We start from the raw sequence: 22665 nt of genomic DNA, 5'->3' as shown, positions 1-22665 counted from the left end.
CGCTTCTTTAGCAGTGGTATATTCGGGTCATTTGGAGAGAGATTTCGAGCACGGAACTTCGGGTCAGTCATGGTGGTCAGAGTAACAGTACAAAGGCAAGAAACGATGGAAGCACGCGATGAGATAAATTGGGTCTGAGGAAGATCAGGTGATCGCGCGGCACGGCGGCAATTCCAAAGTTCGGCTCGGCAAGCGCCGAACGTTGCTTGCTTTCGAACACCATGCAGGGATTCAACAAATACTACCCGCCGGACTATGATGGCGAGAAGCATAAGAGCTTGAACGCATATAGAGGTACGTCTGTGCTCTCTGTTTTCTTCTTCAGTCACTGACGTGGTTCGTAGGGAAGCATGCGCTCGGTGACAGAGCGCGGAAGCTCGACCAGGGCATCCTCATCACACGTTTTGAATTACCTTTCAATATTTGGTGGTATGTATAGTCCTACATCCCCGCTTGACTGTGATTCCAACACCCTCGTCAGTGGAACATGCAACAACCACATTGGCATGGGCGTCCGCTACAACGCCGAGAAGAAGAAAGTCGGCAATTACTACTCGACGCCCATCTTCACTTTTCGGTGCAAATGTCATCTCTGCGACGGCTGGTTCACTATACAAACGGACCCGAAGAATACAAGATATGTTGTGACGGAGGGTAAGTCGCCTTGTGTGCCACCTACGTGCGCCGACTCATCTCAATCCTTTCAGGCGCACGCCAGAAAGACGAGGATTGGGACCCAGAGGAGAACGGTGGATACGCAATACATGGCAAGTGTACCCACTATGAACGCTTGGAAATGCCATATGCTCACGTATTCTCAGACACCGAAGGCAAAGCCGGACCCTCAGACCCTCTCGCCGCCCTCGAGAAAACCACGGACGCCCAGAATTACTCGACCAAAGTCCAACAGCCCCGCCTCGAAGAGCTCGAGGAAGCGTCAGACAGACTCAACGCGGACCCATACGCCCTCTCGCGCAAGGTGCGCAAGCACTTCCGCGAGGAGAAGAAGGTCGAGCAGAAGAAGCGCGCCGCGGACGACGAGATCAAGGATCGATATGGGCTGCCCGTGGAACTCGACTTGGCTAGGGCGCGGGAGGATGAGGACTCTGCTAAGGAGGCGAGGGAGGCTTGGGTGAGGGGGAAGCGCGAGCTGGAGCAGAGGGAGGCGGAGGGGGCCAAGCGGCGAAAGCTGGGGCAGGGCTCGACGTCAATATCGATATCGGCGCCGCCGTCGTCGAAGAAGAAGGGTGGGGGCTTGGATCAGTTGCGCAGTACGATTTTGCGCAATACGGCTCGACATTCGCTCGGCCGAAAGTAGACACGACACCGGATGTCTACACTTGGTTCATTGTACTTATACTACACAAATCCTCGTACTTATATTGCTGTCGCATCATCGCTATCGTATGAAGAAACACGCTGCTATTTATACCAATGTCTGGGAGGCGAGGGAAATCCATAGACGACCCAAAGAACAACGTAATAATGCGAAAGATTGCCTCAAAAAGACGAGTGCATATGACGCCTGCGGAAACTTCCAGCGAAGAACAGACAAGAACTGGTATACAAGATACAGTATGGGTCCGTAATCCCCCCATGAAGTCAAGATGAGCGACCGAAACTCGCGGCAGAGGTAGGCGGCTCGCCGGTCAACTGCAAAATCCATCAGCGTCCCGCAGCGCCGTGAAGGTCGACATATTTTACTTACGATACGCGACGCGAGTGGTATATATTCTACCCTCTCAAAAGCAATCCTCCAAATGATGCGCGGCGTCAGGGTGCTTCCCTGGGATGCACGGGTTGTCTGGAATCGTACTTAGAGCGGAGGGCGTGTGCTCTCGGCGTGAAGGGCTTACCAGGATCATCATCGACGCTCGTATACGTAGGTGCAGCGATAGCGTAGAGGGAGCCCAATGTGAGCATGAAAATGATGAGTAGGCGCATGTTCGTTGACAGGGTGAGGAGCAAGGGCGATGGTAAGGCTCTAGAGAAGTGTTGCTGGAGTCGTGGGCTTTATAGGCACCCGTGTGCGCACGCGAATTAGGACACGCCAGAGTCGTTGAAGGGAAGGATCCATGCCAGCGAACCGAGCAGGTGGAGCCAGTCGGTCGCGCCACTCTTGCAGCGGGCGCCTCTCTCTAGGCTGCGGGGTTCATTGGGTATACGTACAATCGACCACGGGGGTTGAACGCCATCGTACGCAATCTTCCGTCGAAGGGTCTTGTCGATGGCCAGCACGGTGATGGGCGCCTATCGAGTTCGGGCTCGTCTGCCTTACGAATTCGGGTCGTCCCTTTGTCGCCGCTGCAGCTTGATGATATTGTGGCGATGCCCGCTGGCAAGGCGAACCATGATGCCATTTGAGAACAACGCTCGCTACGACGCTAGTCTCGGGGTCCTATGTAGCAGCGCGTATATGACGGAACCACGTCGTACAGCACCCCCACAGCGTACTCCTTCGAGCCCCGTTAGCAGACAATGCCGCGCAACGGCGAATGAACTTACATCTAGAAACACGCCTGAAGGTGTCCTTCGTCGCCTTTGTCTCCTGATGACCCCTTCATACGGTCATTCTCGGGCTTCGTACACTCGTCCTGTCTGGCCGTCAAGGCGTCAGACGCTAGCGGAGCCGCATGTCGGAAATATGGCCAGTTAGCTGGCAGGGCGGATGAGCTTACCAGCGGTGGCTGTGAGGTCGGTGCCCCGTACGACGACAGGCGCCGCAGTAGCGAAGAGAAAGCCCAGCGCCAAAGAGGCAGAGATGACGACGAGGAATTGCATGGTGTAAGGCGATGGGGAGGGGCAGTTGGCGAGCAGGGCAGCAGTGGTGTGACCTCTTATAAGTAGCTAGACAGTCTGCCTCAGGGCGGATGCAGAGCCAAATATCATGACGCGCAAGCTTGGCACCAGGAGGATCGCTGAGCAGGAAACCGGCAACTGAGTTCTTGTTGACTATGGGCGCTGGCGTCATCCAGCTAGAGCATTACATTTTCCGTGCGTTCCCAGGTCGTATGATCTAGAGTTCGGTATAAAACTCTTTGAGGCCGATGTATGTAAGTAACATGTAACTAGTTACTTACAGCTGTAAGTAACGATGTTATTAACTACCGTGTTATTAACATGAAGTTACATGTAAGAAACCGATGTATTACATGGTATAAAATAGTTAGGTGGGGGACCCACGATAGCTCACGCAGGGGCTTATAGCGCGCCAAAGGCGCGCTGGCGGCGTCACGGGTCGATGACCCGCGCCATACGCCACCGCCGCTCGAAAGGCAGACTCAGGACGTCGAGTGCCGTCCTTAGGTTACGAAGTGTACGGCGCACCGCCTACCTATAATGTATACGAGCATGGCTTCGTTCACCGCTGCCAACAGCGCTCCAAAAGGAGAGCTCTGGTCATCTTGAAGGTCCAAAGACAGACCCGGCGCTGCGCAGCAACGTTAAGGTCGAATTTTCTCACGAAAATTGGTAAGCGTGTGCATGGCAGGGTACGCAGTGCCCTTGCAAGATTTCAAGCAGATGCGCTAAGAGACGCGCTCGCTGCGCGCGCCAGAGCTCGCGGAGCTCTTTTCGAGTAATCCCCGGGAAAATATTTGTACTTGTTTACACGGCAAGTCCAGGGCACCCATCACGAAGTCACGATTGCTCACGCTTCCCCTGCCTCGTACCTCGGCGGGGCCCCTGCGTGAGCAATAAGCCTTTTGGTTGTTAATTACGCTCTACCATGCATAGCAAGCATCGTTAGCTGCTCTGGTGATCCTGTACCGGACCCCGATGCTCGAGACCCAAGGCTTGGATTCACCGCACTCAATGACCTACTAGAGCTTCAAGAGCGCCAGTGGATTCTAAGCTTCACATAACAGAAATACTGCCTATTGGACCCGATGTATTTTAGACAGACTCAACGTGCTGTCCTTTTCACTAAGATCACAGACGACAGCACCCAGAGACGCGTGGTGCGTGCCTTGGACCAACAAATCACAAAGGCTAGCCGGCAGCAAAGCGAGTCAAGCTGCTGGGGCAACCCCACCATGGACGAAATATATCTACTAGTCGATGCTCTTTGACCATACCCCTTCGTGGGGGACACCCAATTGTCATCGAAGTCGAGGAGCAGCCTGCCGCGGGAGTTGCCGAGTCCTGTCACATGGGGGTCACGGTTCGGATCCCGACGGGGCCGACGTGTCGCGCGAACGAATTCCGCTTTCGTCTCCCATGATACTTTGGGTGAAGCTGACCAGCCTCGTCGCCGGAGAGTTTCTAACAGTCTCTAACATGGCCTCCCAGGCAGTCGTGTAAGTAACAGTTTTTAACATGTTACTAACACGTGTTTTATACATATGTTATTAACATCACAGTTACAGCGGCGGCCAAATCAATTGCGCGCTGCCTTTTTCGGAAATATCGCCGAGGCGGGCGCTGGGTGAGGTAGGTGAGTCTCGGGACCTACACAGAACGGTAGAGCGCCATCGAAAACCCCCATCCGCATACCAACTTTGCCTGGGTGCGCTCTTGATCTTCATGGAACGTGCCAGGATGCATCAAATGGCACTACATGGCCTAACGTACTGTACCTCGCATATCTCACGGACTACATGCTCGTTTTGCTTGAAACTTCGTATCTGGGGGTTTTTAGCTACGCTCTACCGTTTTCTGACAGAGTCGGAATTTTTCGACCTCACCCAACGCCCGCCTCGGCGATATTTCCGAAAAAGGCAGCGCGCAATTGATTTGGCCGCCGCTGTACTTACCGAACTCTAGGACTCGTATCCGTGTCTGTGGTGAAGATACGTGTTCTTCGACGAGGCGCGTTTGGTATATCATCCTGAAGAAAAGAAGGTACCGCCCAAATAACCAACTTCCTTCCTTCCTTCCGCATGACCGTATGTCGGCAGGAGCGATTTAGTGTTCACACTGATTAGTTCGAACCAAGGCTCGGCTTTTCCCGCTCACGTCTTCCGACTTGATCTCGACGTCCATCTTGTCCTTCACAACGCGCTTGGATTCCTCCGTGCTTCTCTCCGATCGCTTCACTGCGTAACATGCTACAAGGGAGTGGTTGCAACTGCAGTTAATGGACCGAAAGTTGCGCTGTGACGACCCGTCGACCAGCCCTACGCGCCTTTGCAGTGCCCAACATGCAAGTGCTAGAGATGCCCGCTGAGCTTGATTCGTGGATCACAGCCCAAGATATGTCTTGGTTACGCGCTTTCGGAGGTATACAGCCTCCACAGACTAGCCGAAGATACGCCCTTCTGCGCTTCCTTCCCAGCTTACCTCGCGCGATCACCGGACTTCGCTTGCCCATTTTGTGCTTCGGGCGTATTCGTCGCATGACTCGAGATGGAATGGCAATATACTCCCGGCTATCGATGAGAATACAAGCGTTGCGCATCCCTAGCCATGCGCTTGAGCCCGACTGGCCGGTCTCCCAATCCATGAAGCTGGGAACCATTCTGAGAGAACGTGACGGCTGCACATTCTGTGATCCAACTTATTCGGCAGGCACTGGCCAGCGATTGGCAGGCTGGCTGACTCCATTGACTGCGCCTGCACGACGAAGAATCAGCGCACAAGTGGCCCGCCAGCACATATGGCCCCGGCGTCCGACGAGGACATTATATAGGCGAGCATGTGCATGTGCTCGGGTGCGCATCTTGACCTCCCTGGCACCAGCCAGCCATTGTATTCGGGACGATGGGTAACGGTACTGTCCCTCTGTCGTCGGTGCCGCATATGCCGCGACCAGGAGAGGACGTGCTACCTGTGGACGCATTTCGTGGAACAGCGAGTGAGTTCATCATATAATTATACCACATATTTCTGATGGTCTTCGCTAGCCGCGTGCATGGTATGGGTGATATGGGACTGGCTCATAAGCCTTGACCGAGAGGTAGAGCATTCGCCTCCGAGCTTGCCGAGCGCTTACCTTCCGCCAGGTCAGGGCTGTATGGCAGTAAGTTATCAATATCACAGACACTTTTTTTGCCCCTACTGACGGTCCGTTTGACAGAGAAGGGCGCAACCTGCCCAAGCTGCTCTACGTCTTCATCAGATACCACACCATCGGGGCGATGATGTGCGTTCATGACCGACCAACTCTCGGGTTACTGACGCCCTCCAGATTTTATTTTCACCATTCATGTGAGCTGATGAGACTGAACGTCGAACGCAACGCGACTGACATGAATGTAGTGTATAAGATCGACTTCCAGCTGATCAACCTCGAAGAGGTTTCCGACCACCTGCTATCGGTCCGCATGCCACTAAACAGAGGCTACAAAAATCATGTACTGATCCCGAACTGATAGCATTGTTTAGCGGACGCAAAGGTCAGTTCTCAATGTCTTCCCTGAAGCAGTAGAAGTGGGCTGATGAAAGGTACATAGAGGTGTGTCGCACTTACGCCCAGAGTCTATCAACCCTCTCACCTTTCGACCAGGAACATATCCTACCGATGGTATATGGCGATGTGAGTGCACAATATCGCAGATCGCGCCCTTCATAAATTTCTTTCAGCACCCAGATTTTGTCCATCACCGTCGGTGAAGCGCTCGTCCTTCTACGAATCAACGCACTGTACGGATGGAGCAGGAGGTGTAAGTTACATGGCCACATCTCCGAGTTCTGGACGATGTTGACGCCGTCGCAGTAATGTCCTTTACTGTCGCTCTGTTCGTAGGTCCGTCAACCAGAATCTACTCTTGCTCACTGATTATCTGATACTACGATGATCAAGCGGAAGCCGTGGTTCGTACCTGGTCATCCACGTCGGGCATCTATCTACGCCTAACGCGAACGCCCAGGTCGGCATCGTCACCACCTGCATTACCCTTACGGGCGGCTCGGAGGCATTGCTGGGCTCATCGGAAGTATTGAACTGCACAGCGGATGCGAAGAACATGTCCGACGTGAACATTGCTATGTGGTGCGCGTCCTTCCCTTCTTTCTCAGCTGAAGCTCATCCCACCATCAAAGGTGCACAAGCATGATCGTCGTCTGTACGTTATCTCCCTTTCGTCGTCTATATCGGGCGCCTTCACCTCGCCCAATAGGCGTCTACTTCGTGCTCGTCGTGCTCAAGGTGCGTGGTTTGTCACATAGTACTACCACTCACTGAGCCAACGTTGCCAGACCTCGAGCTACCTACGCGAAATCATGATCACCCGCGGCCGATACCCTCTGTTGGCGCTCGCGCGGAACCCGCAGGCCGCGCCGGCGCTGTATACCTGCGTGCGGGACGCGTCGATGTACTTTCTTCTGTGAGTCGATTCGCTATATGGTCTCCGCAATGCGACCTGACTTGGATCACCAATAGAGCCTTCACATGCGTGCTGATGAACCTCCTTTTGAATCTTCTACATTCGCCATACGTGCAAGTCGGAAGCCCGTGAGTACCCTGGCTGCTTTTGTCCCAGAATTTTTAGCACTGACCACTTTTCCCTTGCCAGCTGGCTGGTAGCGACGTACGGGGTAACGGTGAGTCCAGTCGCTCCCTAGGTTCAAGACGCTTCCCAGACTGACCCTTGCAAGTCTTCCAAGATTTTCCTCAATCTCAAGGAAGTCGGCTTGCAGACGCGCATGCCCCTCTCGATGTCGGACAACTTCGCTGGCACACAGTCGATGCCCCGTTTCCGCATTCTCGACGCTAAACAGATAGTTCATCAATGAGTTTGTGTATTGTTGTATTTACCACAACGGCGGTGTACTATGTGATATGTGCGCCCTGGCCGTTCCAATATGGGGTGTCGCTCAGGATTGTCTTGCAGCACTCTTTGGTGCACCTCGCGATGGATGTGCGAGGAGGAAACAAGGGGTATGACCCTGCCGCGAATAAAAACGTCTCGAGTTCGTCGGTATGTTCGAGGGGTGTGTTGTCATAGGAGAGCGGGGACCAGGTGCGTTCGTGAACATCGCGTTCTCGGAGGACCTGGGCGTAGCTCATCGTCTCGGACATCCAGCAAGACAATGGCGACGCACGTATGAACCATGCCTCCTCCGCATAGCATGCGCAACGACGCCCGACCGCAACGTTCCTCGTCCTACCGGAGGAGTATACTTACTTAGCTGTGGGCCTTAGCCTCGGATGAGAGCGACAAGTGGCTTTGCTTCATCCGGGTTCGTCTGCTAGAGAGGCGAGCTCCGTGAATACTCACGCTATACTTACTCTTTGTACATTGTATTCGAGTGGAAAACACCCCGGTAGCTCGAGCGTAAACCCCAAGCGCTGCCGTCAGGATAAGAAACGAAAGGAAGTATTACCTCGGCAGCAAGGTCAAGGGGCACTATACCTATAGCAAAACACAGCGTTCGACAGCGACATACCACCATAAAATAACTTCATGCGGCCACGAAAGATCGCCAAAATGGGAGCAAGGCGCGCCGGTGGTGACCGGGAGGCCCACACCGACGCCCTCGCGTCTGTGGGATGAAAGTATCCGACCTGCGCTCAACGCGCATAGGCCTAATACCTAGGGCGTTTAGCGTCCCTGTCATCATACCCACCAGGCGCCTCGCGCTTGAAGCCGCCTCCGCCGAAGCCGCCACCAGGCGGGCCGAAGCCGCCACCATTGGGCGGCCCATACCCACCGCCGCCGCCGCCGCCGTAGCCGCCACCCGGGGGCCCACCAAAACCGCCCGGCGCGCCACCTGGAGGACCGCCGAAACCGTCAGGAGGCCCACCGAACCCACCTCCGCCGCCATAGCCGATGCCGCCACCGCGACCCCCACTGCGATCGTGAGCACGAGCTCGATACTTCGAAGGTTGAGCGACGTACCGGAATCCACCGTCGTCGCGACCCCTGAAGCCCCCGCGGCCACCACGACCGCCATAGCCGCTGTCCATTGGGCGTGGGCCATCATCATGCCCACCTCTGAAGCCACCACCACCTCCACCCCTGAATCCTCCGCCGCCTCCACGACCGCGGAAACCACCCCCTCCGCCTCTGAACCCGCCACCGCCGCCGAAGCCGCCACGGAAGCCTCCACGACTCGGCGGACCTGCGAAGGGTGGGGGTGCTGCTTCGACTTTCTTTGGCCGTCCCCCAAGTCCACCGCCCAGACGCCTAGGTTTCCACCCGCGCACTGTCCGTCCACGCTCTACGTCAACGAGAATTCGCTTGCCGAGAATCACAAGCCCGTCCGACTCCTTGTAAGCGGCTGAGGGGATGTTAGCAGGAGGAGTCTGAAAGGGAAGGGGAAGGCGTACTTTTCATGTCGCGTTCGCGCTCATACACGATGAAAGCGTAGCCTCGGCTCCTGCCCTGCTTGTCGCGCACTATCCTGACGCGCTCGATCATGCCGTAGCTCTCGAATTCGCGTCTCAAATCGCTCTCAGTCGCGTTTTTGTGCTGTAAGAAGGGAGTGAGCGAGTTGCCGTGGCCAGAGAAATGCGGCACGTACTAGTCGAGAAATGAAAAGCGTCTTGTACGGGTCGCCAACCGCCTCGGGGTCGTCGGCGGGCTTGTCTACGGGCTAGATTAGCATGAGGGACAAACTTGTGATATCGCGCACGCACAAGTGTCCTTTGCGCGCTGGAAGTCCTCCGTCTTCTTCTTCTTGCGCTCCTCTCTGCGTATCTGGCGCTTGACCTCCTCGGCGAGCGTGAAGTTGGGCTCCTCGCCCTCTTCCATGTTTTCGTCGTGCGGCTTGGAGGCCTCCTCGACCCTCAGGCGCTGGAGTATCTCGCCGACGCCGTGGACATTTTTCGGCCTGACGCGGTCAATGTCGCGGTCGAGCGGGCGCTGGTAGGGGAGCGGCGGGCGCGGCGCAAAGAGTTTGAGAAGATTCGGGGGGAGGAGATGGGTACCAGGCATGGCTTGTCGTCGTTGTGGGCGGCGGCGACGAAGTCGCGGTCGTCGTCGTCAGAGAGGGAGGCAAGTCGCGGCTGTTGGCGTTTTCCCACGCCCGTTGTCCGCTTTCATCATGGGCGCCCAGGGCAGCAAAAATCAGGCTGGCGATCCCGACGCTGTAGACTACTACCAGCTGCTGGAGGTTGACGAGAATGCAACGCAGGACGAGATCAGGGTGCGTAACAGTACAAGGGACAGACAATAGAGCTAATGGCGAACAGAGATCGTTTCGAAAGCTCGCGCTGATCCATCATCCCGACAAGAACCCAGACAAGTGAGCGCAGGTCGACGGAATGCATTCCGCATGCTGACAGACGTAGCATCGAAGAGGCTACAAAGCGTTTTGCTACTTTGCAGCAGGCCTACGAGGTGCGTGACTTCGATGCAGTTGAAGCGATCGCACTGACGCCCGATCAGGTCCTCAGCGATGAGCAGGTATGTTCCCCTCCAACACTTTATAGACACTGGCCAACCTCCCATGTGAAGTAGGAAAGGGCCTGGTACGATTCGCACAAAGCCTCCCTTGCCCCCGAACCCGACGATGCGACCGTCTTCGAAGAAGTCCGCAGAGGCGCGCCACCGTCCAAAGCCAGGGATCGCGGCTTGACAGTTCATCACCTGGCGCACTTCTTCTCGATAGTATGGACAGGCTACGATGACAGCGCGGATGTGAGTCGTCCTTTGTTTCCCCATTCTCTCAGCTGACCTTCGGCTGCAGGGCTTCTACAACATCTATCACCAGCTCTTCAACCGTCTCGCGGCGGAGGAAGCCATGTTTGAGCCCGACGTCACTTACCCATCCTTCGGATACTCTAATACGCCCTGGGGTACTGCGAAGTCAAGCGGCGAACCTGACGTGCGATCGTTCTACACCGCATGGACGAATTTTGCCACCGCGAAGGACTTTGCTTGGGCGGACCAATGGAATTTGAATGAGGCGCCCGATAGACGGGTTCGCCGGTGCGTGACTTGAGTCCGTGCCATGCAGCTCCCTATGACGCTCGAGACAGGTTGATGGAGAAGGACAACAAGAAGGCTCGAGACGATGGCCGACGCGAATACAACGACACCGTCCGCGTACGTGTTCTGCCTCTACAACCCTTCGTCCCATTCATTTTCTTGCAGTCCCTTGCCAAATTCCTTCGCAAGCGCGACCCGCGCTACAAAGCCTTCCAACAAGCCCAAGCCACTGGCAACATGAACACCAACGCCTCTAAAGCCGGCCAGTCAACCACTCGCTCTACGACCGAAGCAGCCGCTGCCGCATATGTCGAGCAAGAGTGGCAAAAGACCAACCACCACGACACGCACGCCGACCTCGAGTGGGCTTTCGCCGAGGGCGAGGATCCGGAGGAGTGGGAGTGCGTTGCATGCGGGAAGAGCTTCAGGAGCGAGGCGGCGTGGGACAGCCATGAACGCTCGCGGAAGCATATGGTGCAGGTTGAGCGCCTGCGGAGGGAGATGGAGAAGGAAGACGAGGAGCTTGGGTTTGAGGCGGGCGAGTTGGAGGTGGAGGAGGTCGAGGTTGAGGGAGGTGCAGAGAATGCGGAGGAGACGCAGGAACTCGCTGAAGCGCAGAACGGCGACACAGACCTGCAGAACGATGCCGCGGAGCCTCCGCGATCGCCTTCGCCAGCGCCATCCGTTCAGGCGCCGGATGCGCACACATCGCCAGCCGCTGAAGAAGACATTGAAGAGTCAGCGCCCTCAACTAGTCGGAAAAAGAAGAAGCAGGCCAAGGCAGCCCCTCCGGAGCGCGAGCGCCCCACCAAGACCGAAAGACGGCGGCGCGACGTCCCGGACTTCGTCCCCGGCGAGACGCCACTCCAATCTGATGGAGAGTCCGACGACACTCCTGCCGCCGCTGCTGCGCCGACCAAGCGTGACAAGCGACGCGCGAAGCAGGCGAAGAAGGCGGAGGAAGCAGAGCACGGGGCGACGCAGGTTTGTGCTTCTGTATACTTACTTACTATCGCCCGCGGTAACGTTGCGGATAGACCAAATGCAATGTGTGTGGCGAGGCATTCCCCAGCAAAACCAAGCTATTTGCGCATATCGAGTCTTCGGGCCACGCGCTCGCTGCGACCGCTTCAGATGTCAAGTTGCGTGGGAATGGGAAGGGGAAGAAAGGGAAGAAGGGTGGAAAATTGTAGCATGGCGGCCTGTAGTGATATGTATACGTGAGTCCTGACACAATGATTGTCCGCTTCCCCTTTCCTACCGATTGTTCGTCGCCACACATCTCGATGTCTAGAATCGGGGTAGATACCTAGATCCCCTCGATGGCTACATCTCATGTGGAAGGAGATTACTGAGGCGCATCTACCTTGCAGCTTGAAGCTTGAGGCCGTGCGCAGGGACTCAAGTCAGAACACTGATGTCAGATACTCAACAGAGCTATTACATGAATCATCATTAGGGTCGTTCAAACCTGGCGGAATTTCGCGAAAAGGCAAAATTCGGCTCTTTCGAACAGAACTTTTGGCGCGGGATTCGGCCATTTCGAGTGATTTTTCGCGAGAAAAGGAAGAATTCGATTATTCTGAACAGAGGTTTGAACACAGAGGAAGGACATGTGGCTGTGTCGAACAGGATTCTCGCCCGTTTTCCCCGCCAAACGGTACCTTTTTCAGATTTTTCCCTTTGCGCACAGGAAAAATACGAAGACACGAAACGAGCTTTGAGGGACCCTATTGGCAGATGCACCGTGGGCAGCTGGTTGGTGGCTGCCAACGACCTCGCCTAAGCGGTCGCTGACAACATTCGCGGAGTGATCGTACACCCTGGCGGATGGTGCTCGCGCTAGGATCGTCTCGCCGGACGCATCGGTGTCACGGGAGGGTAGATCGACCATGTCCTTCTCGCCCTCTACGATACCGATGAGTGCATCCTCCACCCACTCTTCCCCCTCCCTCCATTCGCCCGCTGTTCCCCAGGCTCGAATGCGCTCGACCGCGTCTTCGCATCGCTTGTCCACATAAGGCGCCTCGTCGTCTTCTCCCAATTTCAGCCCGAGCAGATCATGACTGCAAAGTAGCTCGAGGTCGCTCTGGAGCTTGTAGCGTTCGGCGCAGAATTTCGGATACTTGAGCATCATGCGGATGATACCTGCATAGACGGCGGAGGGTCGCGGTATGTGAATCTCCACCGTGCTCACGTATAGGCGGGTTGTGATGAGTTCGACTGGCCTATAATCAGGAAGCGAGGCAGGGATGAGGTGCAGGCATTGTATGCGGTACGGATCGGTGTAAGGAGTGATACAATGTAGCCGACCAAGACGTAGAAAGTCGCCCTCATTGCGGACGACATGGTCGCTGAGTTCGGCAATAGGGAGATTCAGACCAAGGAGTACAGCTGAAAGTGTCGCAAGCTTATCGTCCGGAACAAGAAACTGGAAATTCTAACGATGTTCAGTTGTGGTGGAATTTCTATGAGATGTATTGTTTACCTTTTGGATTCGCGGCACACCCATAAAGTGGTCGAGGAGTGCACCCCATGCGATCAGAGGGGTAATTTTGGTGAGCGCGCTCAGCGCCATATGGACGATCTCATTGGGAAAAAGAGGTGATATTTGCCCGTTTCCCTCGCTTGTAAGGTGAGGCGGGGGAGACTCTGGAGGGGAATTCGAGGAGTTTGCCATGATGGTTCAGGTCGAGGAAACCTTGCGTCGTTGCCGCGTCACATGTGACGAAGTCACATCTCCCTCGGATGGCTCGAAGGCTCTAGCGTGGCGGAAGAAACCCTAGGATTCTGACCAAACCGCATTGTGACCGGTATGTGACTGGTCACATACCGGTATCATACCTCGAGCTTGGGGACCCTCACCCTGAGGTGGTCTTGTACTTATATGTGGCGTTGTATATTGCACGAGCATCCGACGTCTACTGAGCCTCGGCGGCAGTCGACATTGCGGTCAGGGTGTGAGCCACAAAACAACAATGCAGCCATTCAGCGCAGTCAGTGGGCCAATCGGTACTCATCCGTACAGTACTCGAGTACTTACCAAACTCCTCAAAAATATCAAAGCTGCAAGCCCTCGACCGCTGCGAGAGCGCCGGAAGCAAGCCCGAAACAGCCAATTGCATGTCATTTTGTATGTCAAGTATCTCTAGCGCACCAGAAGTGCATAGAGGTGCTCTCTGGGATTGAATTGAAGGCAGGCAATGTCGCGCCGTGCAGGTCAGGTCGCGCAGGAGGGAGCGGCCTCGGCTAGTGCACGTGAGCGTAACGGCGCCACATGTGACATTTGTGTATGTAACAGACCCTCGCCAGGTAAGCAACCGGTCCCAAAGGTCCCGGGAGGCTTCTTCCGCCACGCTACTCGAAGCCTCGAACTCCCCGAGCGCCATTTTCTAAATTTCTCTTCGTCGTCTTCATTGGACTCTTGTTGAAACCCGCTCCTCGATGCTCCTGTCGTTGATAATTCAAGAAGTGGAAAAAAGCGAGCGACGATCGCCCGCCTTGAGAAGGGAGAGCGCTTGACACGATCTTGACGAGTCGTGCGCAATCCGATTGAACATAGGATATGTGCAGGCGATCGGCTCGCATTCCAGTGCGTCTGTCTCTGTCTACTGCGTAAATGCGGGCAAAGGTGGCACCTGCCAGGCTGCAGTTGGGCCTTCGACGTCCGCTTCCCGATGCCTATTCGAATTCACTGAATCCGATATTGAACCTCGCTTGACTCTGCATTGACGTGCAGCTTCAGTAGGCAATGTGCTTCGAACGTGGATCACATGTACCTTGTCCTACCATGGAGCTAGATTGAAGTAATGACGCATAACAAGGGTCACCCTTGCCGCGCACCTAGGCGCTTCAGACTTCCTTTGAGCGCTTCACCGTCGTCTTTTGGAAGGAAGATAGGCGATCTTCGGCAGAGAAGGCGCGTTCGCGTGGCTTTGGCTCCACGATTCTCTATCGCTTGATGTCCGGCAACCTCTCACGTGCGTTGAGGAGAACGTCCGCCTCTGGTTATAAGGTCTGAGCTTCCCTGTTGCTTCACCACAAAGGATCCCCCAGAGACCCTCGATTGCACCATGCAGTTCTTCATCATGATTTCTGCTACCATGGTCTGGGGCTTCCTCGTTGTGGCTGCAGCGCCTATTGTCATGCTGGACGACAGTCTGATCTCCGCCACTGGTGAGCTCAGCCATCATATCTGCGAATTGTGCTCACCAGCGTTTTTAGCGTCGAATTCCTTGTCTTCCAGGCAGTCCTGCACCAATAGTGGTCGCGGGGAGGAGTCCTCATACGATAAAGGTGGCGAAGGACACCTTCACGCCTGCTTCTAAGGGTAAGCTCTTCTCCCATTTCTGCGTCATCGGATTCGCCTAATCGTCAGTCTTTCGCAGTGAACACAGAAGCATGGCACGTTCTGAGGCGTGTTCGGTCCGTTATGTTCACCTCACGGATGGGTTCTTGTGGGCACGAAAATCGTTTACGGCTGTTATAGGATGCTTGTATGCTCTACTACTGCTTCTCTCCGGTAATCTCCCGGCAAAAAACTGTGCGTGTACGGAACATACCTCGTGTTATTACCGTAGATTCAAGTGTCACCAAGTTGAACCGTGACATGCTGCTGTACCGCACGTGAGTATGGATCATGTGTGATCCGCGCGGTCTTTGCCGCAGCCTTTCCTTGACTCCCATTCGTATGATTGTTAACTTCGGTATCCCTCTCAGACGGCTGGAACCCAACAAGTGTAACAGCCTCAATCTTCTCTCCCTCTTGCTACTGGGATCAGTTCCCCGATGGTCTTGGCGCTTATAATCTACAAGCTGGAAAAACCTGAGTGATGATTTCCCGATTTCAGACGCGAGAGCGCATAACGGGCGGACGGAATCCGGTGGAACGATAAGATACGTGTAGGTGACTGACACATATACCAGTGTGTGTCTCTGCATGTTGCGTAAATTCTGGCGAAGGTGGCGCCTGGGCTGCAGCTTTGCACGACGACCGCTTGCCGATGTCCAATCGCTTTACAATAATTGACCTCCCTTCTCAGATCTGATGAATAGCGGGATGAGGTATAACTTTCCAGCTATGCACTGAACGTCTGCGAAGGTCTGTGCTTAAGTCAAGAGGTTGTTGAAGGCAGAGCCAGTTGCGCCATGTCCATTGACATCGCGTCGGAACACAACCGTCGACCACACGACATAGGAACCCGCTATCTCCCTGTCAACAGGTATATATTGCTGGCAGAGTGACCTCAAGACCGTCCACGACGTGCGAACACTGCCGACCATGGGAAAATATCCGCCAACATCGTTTCTCTGGGACCAGCTCTCCTACCACTCGCGCGTTACCCACAAAGACTTGACTGGCCAAATCGTGGTCGTCATCGGCGCGAATGTGGGCCTTGGCTACGAGGCGGCGAAGCATTTCGCGACCATGGGGGCCGCCAGGGTCATCATGGGGTGTCGTAGCAATGAGCGCGGGACTGCAGCGGTCGAGCGTATGTGTTGTCTTCTTTGCAAGGAGGGACCAGTCCACTGATATGACGAATTCTAGGCTTGCAGAAAGAGACCGGGTCAAAGAACTCTGAGCTGATGCTCGTTGACCTGGCCGACTTCTCTTCGACAATGCAGTTCGCTGCTGAGCTCGAGGCGCGTGTCGATCGTCTCGACCTTCTGGTGCTGAACGCCGGGGTCACGGCACAGAATGGCTCAAAGCGCACTGCGACAGTCGACGGCTGGGAGCCCACGTGCGTGCACCTTTTATGCTGGTTAATTATACGTGGCACGATGCTGACCGTTGGCTCAGGATACAAGTCAACGTCGTGTCGTCATCCATCCTCGCGATATTGCTTCTCCCTATTATGGTCCGGACGTCGCGCGAGAGACACACCATTCCACGCACGGTTGTCGTCGCAAGCTCCGTTCATTTCTGGGCCCCGCCATGGGCCAACGAGATCTTCAATCAGCCGGAAATATTGAAGGCGTTGTCGGCTCAGGAAGAGTTTGAGTGGGTGTCCTGGATCTCCAGACCTGCTATTGTTGGGCTGATAAATCTCTACCACAACCCCTTCGTGCGCTACGAGGAATCGAAGCGTGCGTGTTGATTATATTCCACTAGATTTGTCACTCACTCACGTGCCCAGTACTCAACGTCCTCTTTGCGCGCGCTCTCAATGAACGACTTCGCCACACGCACCCTACCGTCATCGTCAACTCAGTGGATCCTGGTCTTTGCTCGACCAGCCTATTCCGGGACGAGGGGCGCATCACCATCGGCATGCGCTTGATGAACGCAATCCTTGCCGTTTCTGCGGAGGTGGGCAGTCGGGAGCTTGTATGGGCGGCGCTGGGCGGCAGCGAGAATGCGGACGCCTTGCGCGGCGCTTTTGTTGCTCGTCACACTGTGCGTCAGCCCTCGGATTTCGTGTTGAGCGAGCGAGGGAGGATCGCTCAGGACAGGACTTGGGTGAGCCGTGTCCAGCCCGCCTCGATACTGATCTGATAGCTTGACTGAGTCTTAGCGTGAAATCGTTGCCATTGGCGAGAAGCTCGATCCGAAGGTTAGACAGATCGTCAAGGACTATTTGCTGGACCTGTGAGTTACGGTGACATACAGCTCGAAGGGTATATATTACTGTGCAGTACTACATGGTACATACTGTCTGTTATATCACGCAGTGAGTCATTTCGTCAGTCGCAAGTACTCTGCTTATTTGGTACTTGAGTGTCTTCGGTGATCACCGAAATGCGTGATTGTACAAATCTTGTCACGGTCACCCTTTGCGCCGAGTTGCCGGCCACCATCATGATAATCGACGCCGCTCACCCCCTCTCTCATGGCTCGCCTCGTTCCTCTGTTTTTCTCGCGGCAGACTGGAATATGAGAAGTCTTCTCCCCCTGTCTTACGCAATCACAACGTATCGCGCTACACATCTTGACCCGCGGCTCGCCAACGCTCTCCGGCTCTTGAGGGGATCTCCTCACCAGCGCGAGAACATGCTCTATGTCGAACTTGCGGCGTCCTCGATTCGTTGGAGCACCGTACTGCTTCAACATGAGCGCTACGAAGAATTGAATCGGAAAACTACGTCAGCTCTGGCGCCGCCTGCGAACCGGGTACCACTGAATTGAACAATGTCGATGTCTGACTGGGAAAACAATGTTAAAGAATTGGCTGAAAGGCTCATATATCCGGCGCGAATGCCCACGCTGTCATGAACTCTGGGAAGTTCGCACCAGGGACGCGAAAACGTCACCGAATTGAAGGTATAAGTAGTCAAGCTTGCGACGTGCTGGACTATACTGCGACTAGTCCGTACCAAGGCGTCTACCAGCTTGGCCGGTCTACTCAGCGTTATCGTCGCTTCACTCCCCCGGCTTATCTCACGCCTGTGCCCAGTTCTTGCGCAATGCCTACCCTCTCTGCGACAGAGAACGTCAGCTTCTTCTACGTCGACAGCGGTGCGCCTTCGTTGTCCGCATATTCGACCATCGTCATTTTCCACGGGTATAGATGGCATAATGGTGCGTCTCATTCGTCCCTACATACAGCTCGCGCGCATACTAATTGTCATCCCTAAGCTGTCTTCGACCGTCTCATGCCCCTTGCGAGCAAGCACAACATCCGCCTCATCTGCGTTAACCGCCGCGGCTATCCAGGAACCACCCCTTTTACGCCTGAGGAAGAGGCGGGGCTGGCATCCTCTGACCCGTCGCAGACACTCGCTGAGCAGGGAATCATCTTTGCCCGCCTCATCGCACAACTGCCCGATACCCTTGGGCTTCCCCGTCCTTCCGGGACTGACTTCGGCGGTATCACGCTCGCTGGATGGTCTCTCGGTACGCTCTTTGTTCGACTTGTGCTTCCTGCACTTGACGCAGTTGACGAACCCACACGGAATGTCTTGCGGACCCACGTCCGGCAACTCATTCTATGGGGTATGTGGTGCTTTATGCTTGTTTCCTAGATGCTCATGAATCGCGCAGACGTTCCTTCCCCCTTCGTCGGCGTCGTGCCCCCACCGGAGGCATACTTCCCTCTCGCGGACGAGCGCTTGTCACCCAACGAACGCATGGATATGTTCATCCCTTGGGTGTCTGCGTACTACACGCACGACCTCGTTTCGCGCAAGCCGAACTATGGCGCAGCCGACCAGGATCGCCCGACGAGCGCTCACGCCCCTGAGCTGCTCGCAAATATGGCATCGGAGGCCAGTGTGACTGGAGACACGTCGCTGATGCGAGCCGAGCTCATCCCGCTCATGCGACGAATCGCGGAGGAAACGTTATTCGATGCAGAGCTGCATCGGCGTTGGGATGGACTGGACATCCAGTGCCTCACCGGGAGTCGTTCAGTGTGGCTGTGTACGCTCGGGCCTTGGTGGCTTGAAGACGCGGCGAAGAAAGCTGGTATCCCACTCAAGGGCAAGATGATCCCGAACTCTAACCACTTCGTGAGCTTCTTCAAGGGTTATGGACCAGATGGCGAGCTTACTAGTCTCTTTCAGGCTATGTGGGATAATCCTGAAACCACCATCCGCGCCTTGGAGGAGTGCTGCAGTTCGGTGAAGCCGAACAAGGCGACGGCACATCTGTAGCTTGCGGAAGGGAGGCCAATGTCAAGCCCACGCCTCGTAACGAAAGACGAGTATATTGTGCACGATAACTGTTCTCAAGATACGATACAACAAATATGACGCCATATCTGCAACGCCCGATCCTTGTGAAGTGACCAATCAGTATACTCACGACGCCCTGGAGAGAACGACGGGGAGCTGGGTCTTGAGCGGCTCCTCCTCGACGTAGGCGGAGACGATGTTGCTCATGCGCCAGTGCACTTTCTTCGAGCTGGGAGAGATCACGAATGCGTCGAGCAGCTCGACGAGCACCACCTCTGCGGCAGGCGTCAGCGCTGAGAAAGAAAGCAACTATCGTCTCGTGCACGTACTCATCTCGAGCTGCGAGAACTTGAAGCCACTGCGAGCGATGTTCATCAGTCTTCATTCCACGTAAGAAATGGCCAATTTGACTTACATGCACGCCCTACCGCCACCGAGGAAGGTCATGAGGTGGCTGTAGACCCCTACATAATATTCAGACCCATCCGAATTCGGTAAGAATGCATAGAGGCGCACCGGGAATATGAGCATCGACCACCTTCTGAGGCAGGGGTTTGAGCCAGCGCTCGGGCTTCCACTCCGCCGCGTCTTCGCCCCACAGATCCGGGTTGCGGTTGGCGTTCAACGCGGAGATGAGGATGGGGGTGTGGGCCGGGACGAAGACGTCAGACATCTCGCGACCATCCACGCCTGTGATGGGCTGGCTGAAGGGCATGACCACGTCTTTGATAGTCCTAGTGAGTAGTCAGTATCTCCGGCGACGACAAGCAACGAAAGATGGACCGTACTTGCGCATGAGCGTAGGGATGGGCGGGAACCTGTACAAAGCATGAGCGTGGTCGGCGCGGCGCTGTCAGTCACGCACATGCGGAGAGTTTCCCGGCAGACCGCATCCAGGTATGGCATCGCCTCGAGCTCGTCGTACGAGAGGGTCCCGTATTGCGCTTTCGCAGCGCGTATCTCGTCGCGAAGGCGGTCCTGCACATCCTGGTTTGTGGCAAGCATGTACATGATCCGCGCAAGGGCCGAAGAAGTCGTGTCCACGGCCGCGAAGATCAGCGTGCTATTGAGTGCCTTTGAGCAAACACCGGGCGGAGGCTGAGACGCAAAGAACGCTCACGACATCTGGCCAAGTATCTCGTCCTCGGGGCACGGATCCTCTGCCTTAAGGTTGGCACGAACTGAGAAGAATGTGATTGAACGGCCATAGAACAGTTGCAAGCGACATACTGAGGAGGCTGATAATGTCCTTGCCTTGGCCCACCTGCTGCTTGACCGCGTCGTCACCAGCGCGCAAGGCGTCCATCTTCTGGTGGAATATCTCATTCGAGGTGCGCCAGATCAGGTCGACCTTGTTGCGCAGCTCGTGGAGGGTGGGCGAAGGGATGATGTTTACAATGGCGCGGCGAAGCCAGGCGGGCCCGATGTTGTATACGTAGGGAAGGACGTATACGCGGAGCGTGAAGACGCGGAATTGCAAGGGCCTGGTGTTCATGAGTGGCGTAGCAACGGCGCCGAAGGAAGAGACATACACGAGCTCCTTGATGCTCACGGCATACGGGTGGGCAGGGTCATTGGGCATGAGGGTGTCGAAGGAATAGCCCAGGCCGGCGCGACCCACCAATTCCAAGGCAGTGCGCCCCATCCAGTGGATCATGTTGATTTCAGCGGGCCCCTGCTCTGTCTGTTTCTCGAGCGTGCTACGCAGCTGAACAACAATGAGCATCTAATCGAGAGTGTAGGGATTCGAGACTTACAATGCCGACGACCTCCTGAAAGATCGGGACTGCGGGGAAACGTGAGCAAGTCGAACGAGTAGTAACTGGGACACGCACTCATGTTGCGCATGTGGGCAGTCGAGAAGACGGGGTTCATGAGTCTGCGCTGCTTCTTGTGATGATCGCCTAGAGGCATGGCGAATCAGTCAGGGTACATAATGCTCGAGCGACATAACTCGCACCGAGAGTCGTCAAAAGCCCCTTCCCGAACAAGATGCTGTTCGCACTGACTCCGCGTATGAGATACGCTCCCTGAAGAGGCTCAAGAAACGTACGAGATGAAGTGGGGATGCTCCTCGTATATGTCTTGATCCTGTACGATGGTCAGCTTGGAAGCATGGCGCGTGTGAAAATGCGAACCTTGACGACTATATGGTGCAGCGCTTTGGGGTCAGCCACATACAGCTGTCGCTCCTGCGCGACTGTGAGTAATGGCGAAGGCGTTGACCAGTTGGAAACCTACGCCCAGCATCCCTGTCAGGCGGACGACCCGGCCATCTGCGAACAAAGAAGGTATAATCAGCCAGGGTTGCAAGGTGCAAAAGGAATCCATACATCTCGCGAACAGATCCCGATGCCAGTCCCATCCATCAACGCTGAAGAGCCTCTTGAAGTTTCCTGATATGACGAAGTGAGTGAGAAGGTGTATGCACCAGACGTGAAAGCGAACCCATGAGCCGGGAGTCTGGTTCTGGTCCCGGGACATTGTCTAACGGGTTCTTGAAGACGAAGCGCTGGAGAGTCCACCAAACAAGGCGGGCAGCGAAGAGAGCAGCAAGAGTGAGGAAGGCTTTGGCAAACATTGTGTGGCTTCGAAGGGCTAGTGAGGTCGACGGTGGTAGTCTCTTGCACGGCGGCCTTTATACGACCACCGCATAACCTCGTGAGGGCTTCCTCAACTCGCCGTGACCAGGAAGGCATGAGTGTCGCACGGTGTACACCGGATGTGACGGTGGCAAGGCAGACGACGCATACACCGTTCAGTCCGGCGATGACAGAACGGCAGAATTAGCCCCGACCTCAAGTATGCCTGAGCTTTGATCAAGCTCAGGAGTGCGACTTACGTCGCGAGGCAAGTCTCTGATACGCGGTGCAGATCGCCTTCCCACGAGCCAGCCTGAGAGATTTTGCCTATAGACATTGGTGATCGCCTTGCTTTGCCTTGATAACCCGGAGTTGCACCCGGACGTTGACCGCGGAGATGATCCATGCTTGGAGACTAAAGCGGGTGTTAACTGTCGATACCCATAACAAGTAGCGTAGTAAATCCCAGCTGGCTGGTTGTAGTCAAGCTGAAGAATCGCAGCAAAGACCCTACATAGCTTATTCCAGATGACCGGCAGTTGTTGCACTTCATAGCAATGGTATCGCCAGTTCATAGCCGGGCGTCGAGCACCTCGGGTCGGAAGCTTCCAGAGCGTACACGCAGAAAGTCATCTTCGTCAAGGGCACGGGATGTT

The 22665-nt window shown here is 55.4% G+C and overlaps 13 protein-coding genes across 13 annotated transcripts; 7 read left to right on the top strand and 6 right to left on the bottom strand.

The window, feature by feature from the left end:
- Positions 1–207: 207 nt before the first annotated feature.
- Positions 208–1318, top strand: SCHCODRAFT_02578658 (DUF572-domain-containing protein; the record flags this gene model as incomplete). Its single annotated transcript, XM_050343894.1, has 4 exons — positions 208–294; positions 345–429; positions 482–654; positions 708–1318. Exons 1-4 carry the CDS (start codon positions 222–224, stop codon positions 1316–1318), a joined length of 942 nt encoding a protein of 313 aa, XP_050200056.1. The 5' UTR covers positions 208–221.
- A 424-nt stretch (positions 1319–1742) lies between these two features.
- Positions 1743–1944, bottom strand: SCHCODRAFT_01201014 (uncharacterized protein; the record flags this gene model as incomplete). Its single annotated transcript, XM_050341227.1, has 2 exons — positions 1743–1804; positions 1857–1944. 2 exons carry the CDS (start codon positions 1942–1944, stop codon positions 1743–1745), a joined length of 150 nt encoding a protein of 49 aa, XP_050200055.1.
- A 445-nt stretch (positions 1945–2389) lies between these two features.
- On the bottom strand, positions 2390–2806 carry SCHCODRAFT_02626097 (uncharacterized protein). Its single transcript, XM_003032175.3, has 3 exons — positions 2679–2806; positions 2506–2620; positions 2390–2456 (listed from the first exon to the last, which is right to left on the bottom strand). The coding sequence occupies exons 1-2, from the start codon at positions 2779–2781 to the stop codon at positions 2508–2510; spliced, it is 216 nt and encodes a 71-aa protein (XP_003032221.1). The 5' UTR covers positions 2782–2806; the 3' UTR covers positions 2390–2456; positions 2506–2507.
- A 1572-nt stretch (positions 2807–4378) lies between these two features.
- On the bottom strand, positions 4379–5612 carry SCHCODRAFT_02542179 (uncharacterized protein; the record flags this gene model as incomplete). The annotated part of the gene is made up of 5 exons (XM_003032176.2): positions 5281–5612; positions 4957–5048; positions 4573–4625; positions 4495–4520; positions 4379–4449 (listed from the first exon to the last, which is right to left on the bottom strand). The coding sequence occupies exons 1-5, from the start codon at positions 5456–5458 to the stop codon at positions 4379–4381; spliced, it is 420 nt and encodes a 139-aa protein (XP_003032222.1). The 5' UTR covers positions 5459–5612.
- A 34-nt stretch (positions 5613–5646) lies between these two features.
- Positions 5647–7900, top strand: SCHCODRAFT_02626086 (uncharacterized protein). The gene is made up of 18 exons (XM_050345330.1): positions 5647–5794; positions 5844–5896; positions 5943–5959; positions 6017–6082; positions 6128–6147; positions 6199–6257; positions 6315–6335; positions 6444–6475; positions 6523–6602; positions 6656–6685; positions 6743–6753; positions 6810–6931; positions 6982–7004; positions 7059–7087; positions 7138–7265; positions 7322–7393; positions 7455–7482; positions 7537–7900. Exons 1-18 carry the CDS (start codon positions 5701–5703, stop codon positions 7672–7674), a joined length of 1023 nt encoding a protein of 340 aa, XP_050200054.1. The 5' UTR covers positions 5647–5700; the 3' UTR covers positions 7675–7900.
- SCHCODRAFT_02626084 (uncharacterized protein) lies at positions 7471–8033 on the top strand. The gene is made up of 2 exons (XM_050345329.1): positions 7471–7901; positions 7965–8033. Exon 1 carries the CDS (start codon positions 7671–7673, stop codon positions 7884–7886), a length of 216 nt encoding a protein of 71 aa, XP_050200053.1. The 5' UTR covers positions 7471–7670; the 3' UTR covers positions 7887–7901; positions 7965–8033.
- Positions 8034–8467: 434 nt separating this feature from the next.
- SCHCODRAFT_02502620 (RNA-binding domain-containing protein) lies at positions 8468–9818 on the bottom strand (the record flags this gene model as incomplete). The annotated part of the gene is made up of 4 exons (XM_003032177.1): positions 8468–9162; positions 9212–9353; positions 9406–9470; positions 9521–9818. 4 exons carry the CDS (start codon positions 9816–9818, stop codon positions 8468–8470), a joined length of 1200 nt encoding a protein of 399 aa, XP_003032223.1.
- Positions 9819–9912: 94 nt separating this feature from the next.
- On the top strand, positions 9913–12173 carry SCHCODRAFT_02626080 (DnaJ-domain-containing protein). Its single transcript, XM_003031735.2, has 9 exons — positions 9913–10029; positions 10076–10128; positions 10175–10223; positions 10272–10289; positions 10344–10523; positions 10573–10814; positions 10865–10931; positions 10980–11798; positions 11852–12173. The coding sequence occupies exons 1-9, from the start codon at positions 9928–9930 to the stop codon at positions 12005–12007; spliced, it is 1686 nt and encodes a 561-aa protein (XP_003031781.1). The 5' UTR covers positions 9913–9927; the 3' UTR covers positions 12008–12173.
- Positions 12174–12267: 94 nt separating this feature from the next.
- On the bottom strand, positions 12268–13514 carry SCHCODRAFT_02688773 (uncharacterized protein). The gene is made up of 2 exons (XM_003032178.2): positions 13303–13514; positions 12268–13254 (listed from the first exon to the last, which is right to left on the bottom strand). The coding sequence occupies exons 1-2, from the start codon at positions 13492–13494 to the stop codon at positions 12484–12486; spliced, it is 963 nt and encodes a 320-aa protein (XP_003032224.1). The 5' UTR covers positions 13495–13514; the 3' UTR covers positions 12268–12483.
- A 1079-nt stretch (positions 13515–14593) lies between these two features.
- SCHCODRAFT_01352774 (uncharacterized protein) lies at positions 14594–15340 on the top strand (the record flags this gene model as incomplete). Its single annotated transcript, XM_003031736.3, has 5 exons — positions 14594–14794; positions 14871–14990; positions 15061–15144; positions 15203–15239; positions 15304–15340. Exons 1-5 carry the CDS (start codon positions 14776–14778, stop codon positions 15338–15340), a joined length of 297 nt encoding a protein of 98 aa, XP_003031782.1. The 5' UTR covers positions 14594–14775.
- Positions 15341–16095: 755 nt separating this feature from the next.
- On the top strand, positions 16096–17506 carry SCHCODRAFT_02578637 (NAD(P)-binding protein; the record flags this gene model as incomplete). Its single annotated transcript, XM_050343893.1, has 5 exons — positions 16096–16306; positions 16363–16555; positions 16615–16901; positions 16952–17274; positions 17330–17506. The coding sequence occupies 5 exons, from the start codon at positions 16096–16098 to the stop codon at positions 17405–17407; spliced, it is 1092 nt and encodes a 363-aa protein (XP_050200052.1). The 3' UTR covers positions 17408–17506.
- Positions 17507–18168: 662 nt separating this feature from the next.
- SCHCODRAFT_01189685 (alpha/beta-hydrolase) lies at positions 18169–19580 on the top strand. Its single transcript, XM_050341201.1, has 4 exons — positions 18169–18333; positions 18391–18747; positions 18796–19262; positions 19317–19580. The coding sequence occupies exons 1-4, from the start codon at positions 18219–18221 to the stop codon at positions 19404–19406; spliced, it is 1029 nt and encodes a 342-aa protein (XP_050200051.1). The 5' UTR covers positions 18169–18218; the 3' UTR covers positions 19407–19580.
- SCHCODRAFT_02732977 (cytochrome P450) lies at positions 19317–22008 on the bottom strand (the record flags this gene model as incomplete). The annotated part of the gene is made up of 17 exons (XM_003032179.2): positions 19317–19702; positions 19757–19785; positions 19843–19891; positions 19944–20161; positions 20216–20245; positions 20293–20490; positions 20548–20608; positions 20658–20911; positions 20960–21153; positions 21194–21213; positions 21263–21331; positions 21388–21431; positions 21481–21518; positions 21566–21619; positions 21669–21703; positions 21761–21823; positions 21876–22008. 17 exons carry the CDS (start codon positions 22006–22008, stop codon positions 19554–19556), a joined length of 1638 nt encoding a protein of 545 aa, XP_003032225.1. The 3' UTR covers positions 19317–19553.
- Between the last annotated feature and the right edge of the window lie 657 nt (positions 22009–22665).

This window comes from Schizophyllum commune, assembly GCF_000143185.2.
Source record: "Schizophyllum commune H4-8 unplaced genomic scaffold SCHCOscaffold_6, whole genome shotgun sequence".
In the NCBI taxonomy this organism is placed as follows: Eukaryota; Fungi; Basidiomycota; class Agaricomycetes; order Agaricales; family Schizophyllaceae; genus Schizophyllum; species Schizophyllum commune.
The sequence above is the reverse complement of the archived record's forward strand: the minus strand, read 5'-3'. Positions and strand labels throughout refer to the sequence as shown.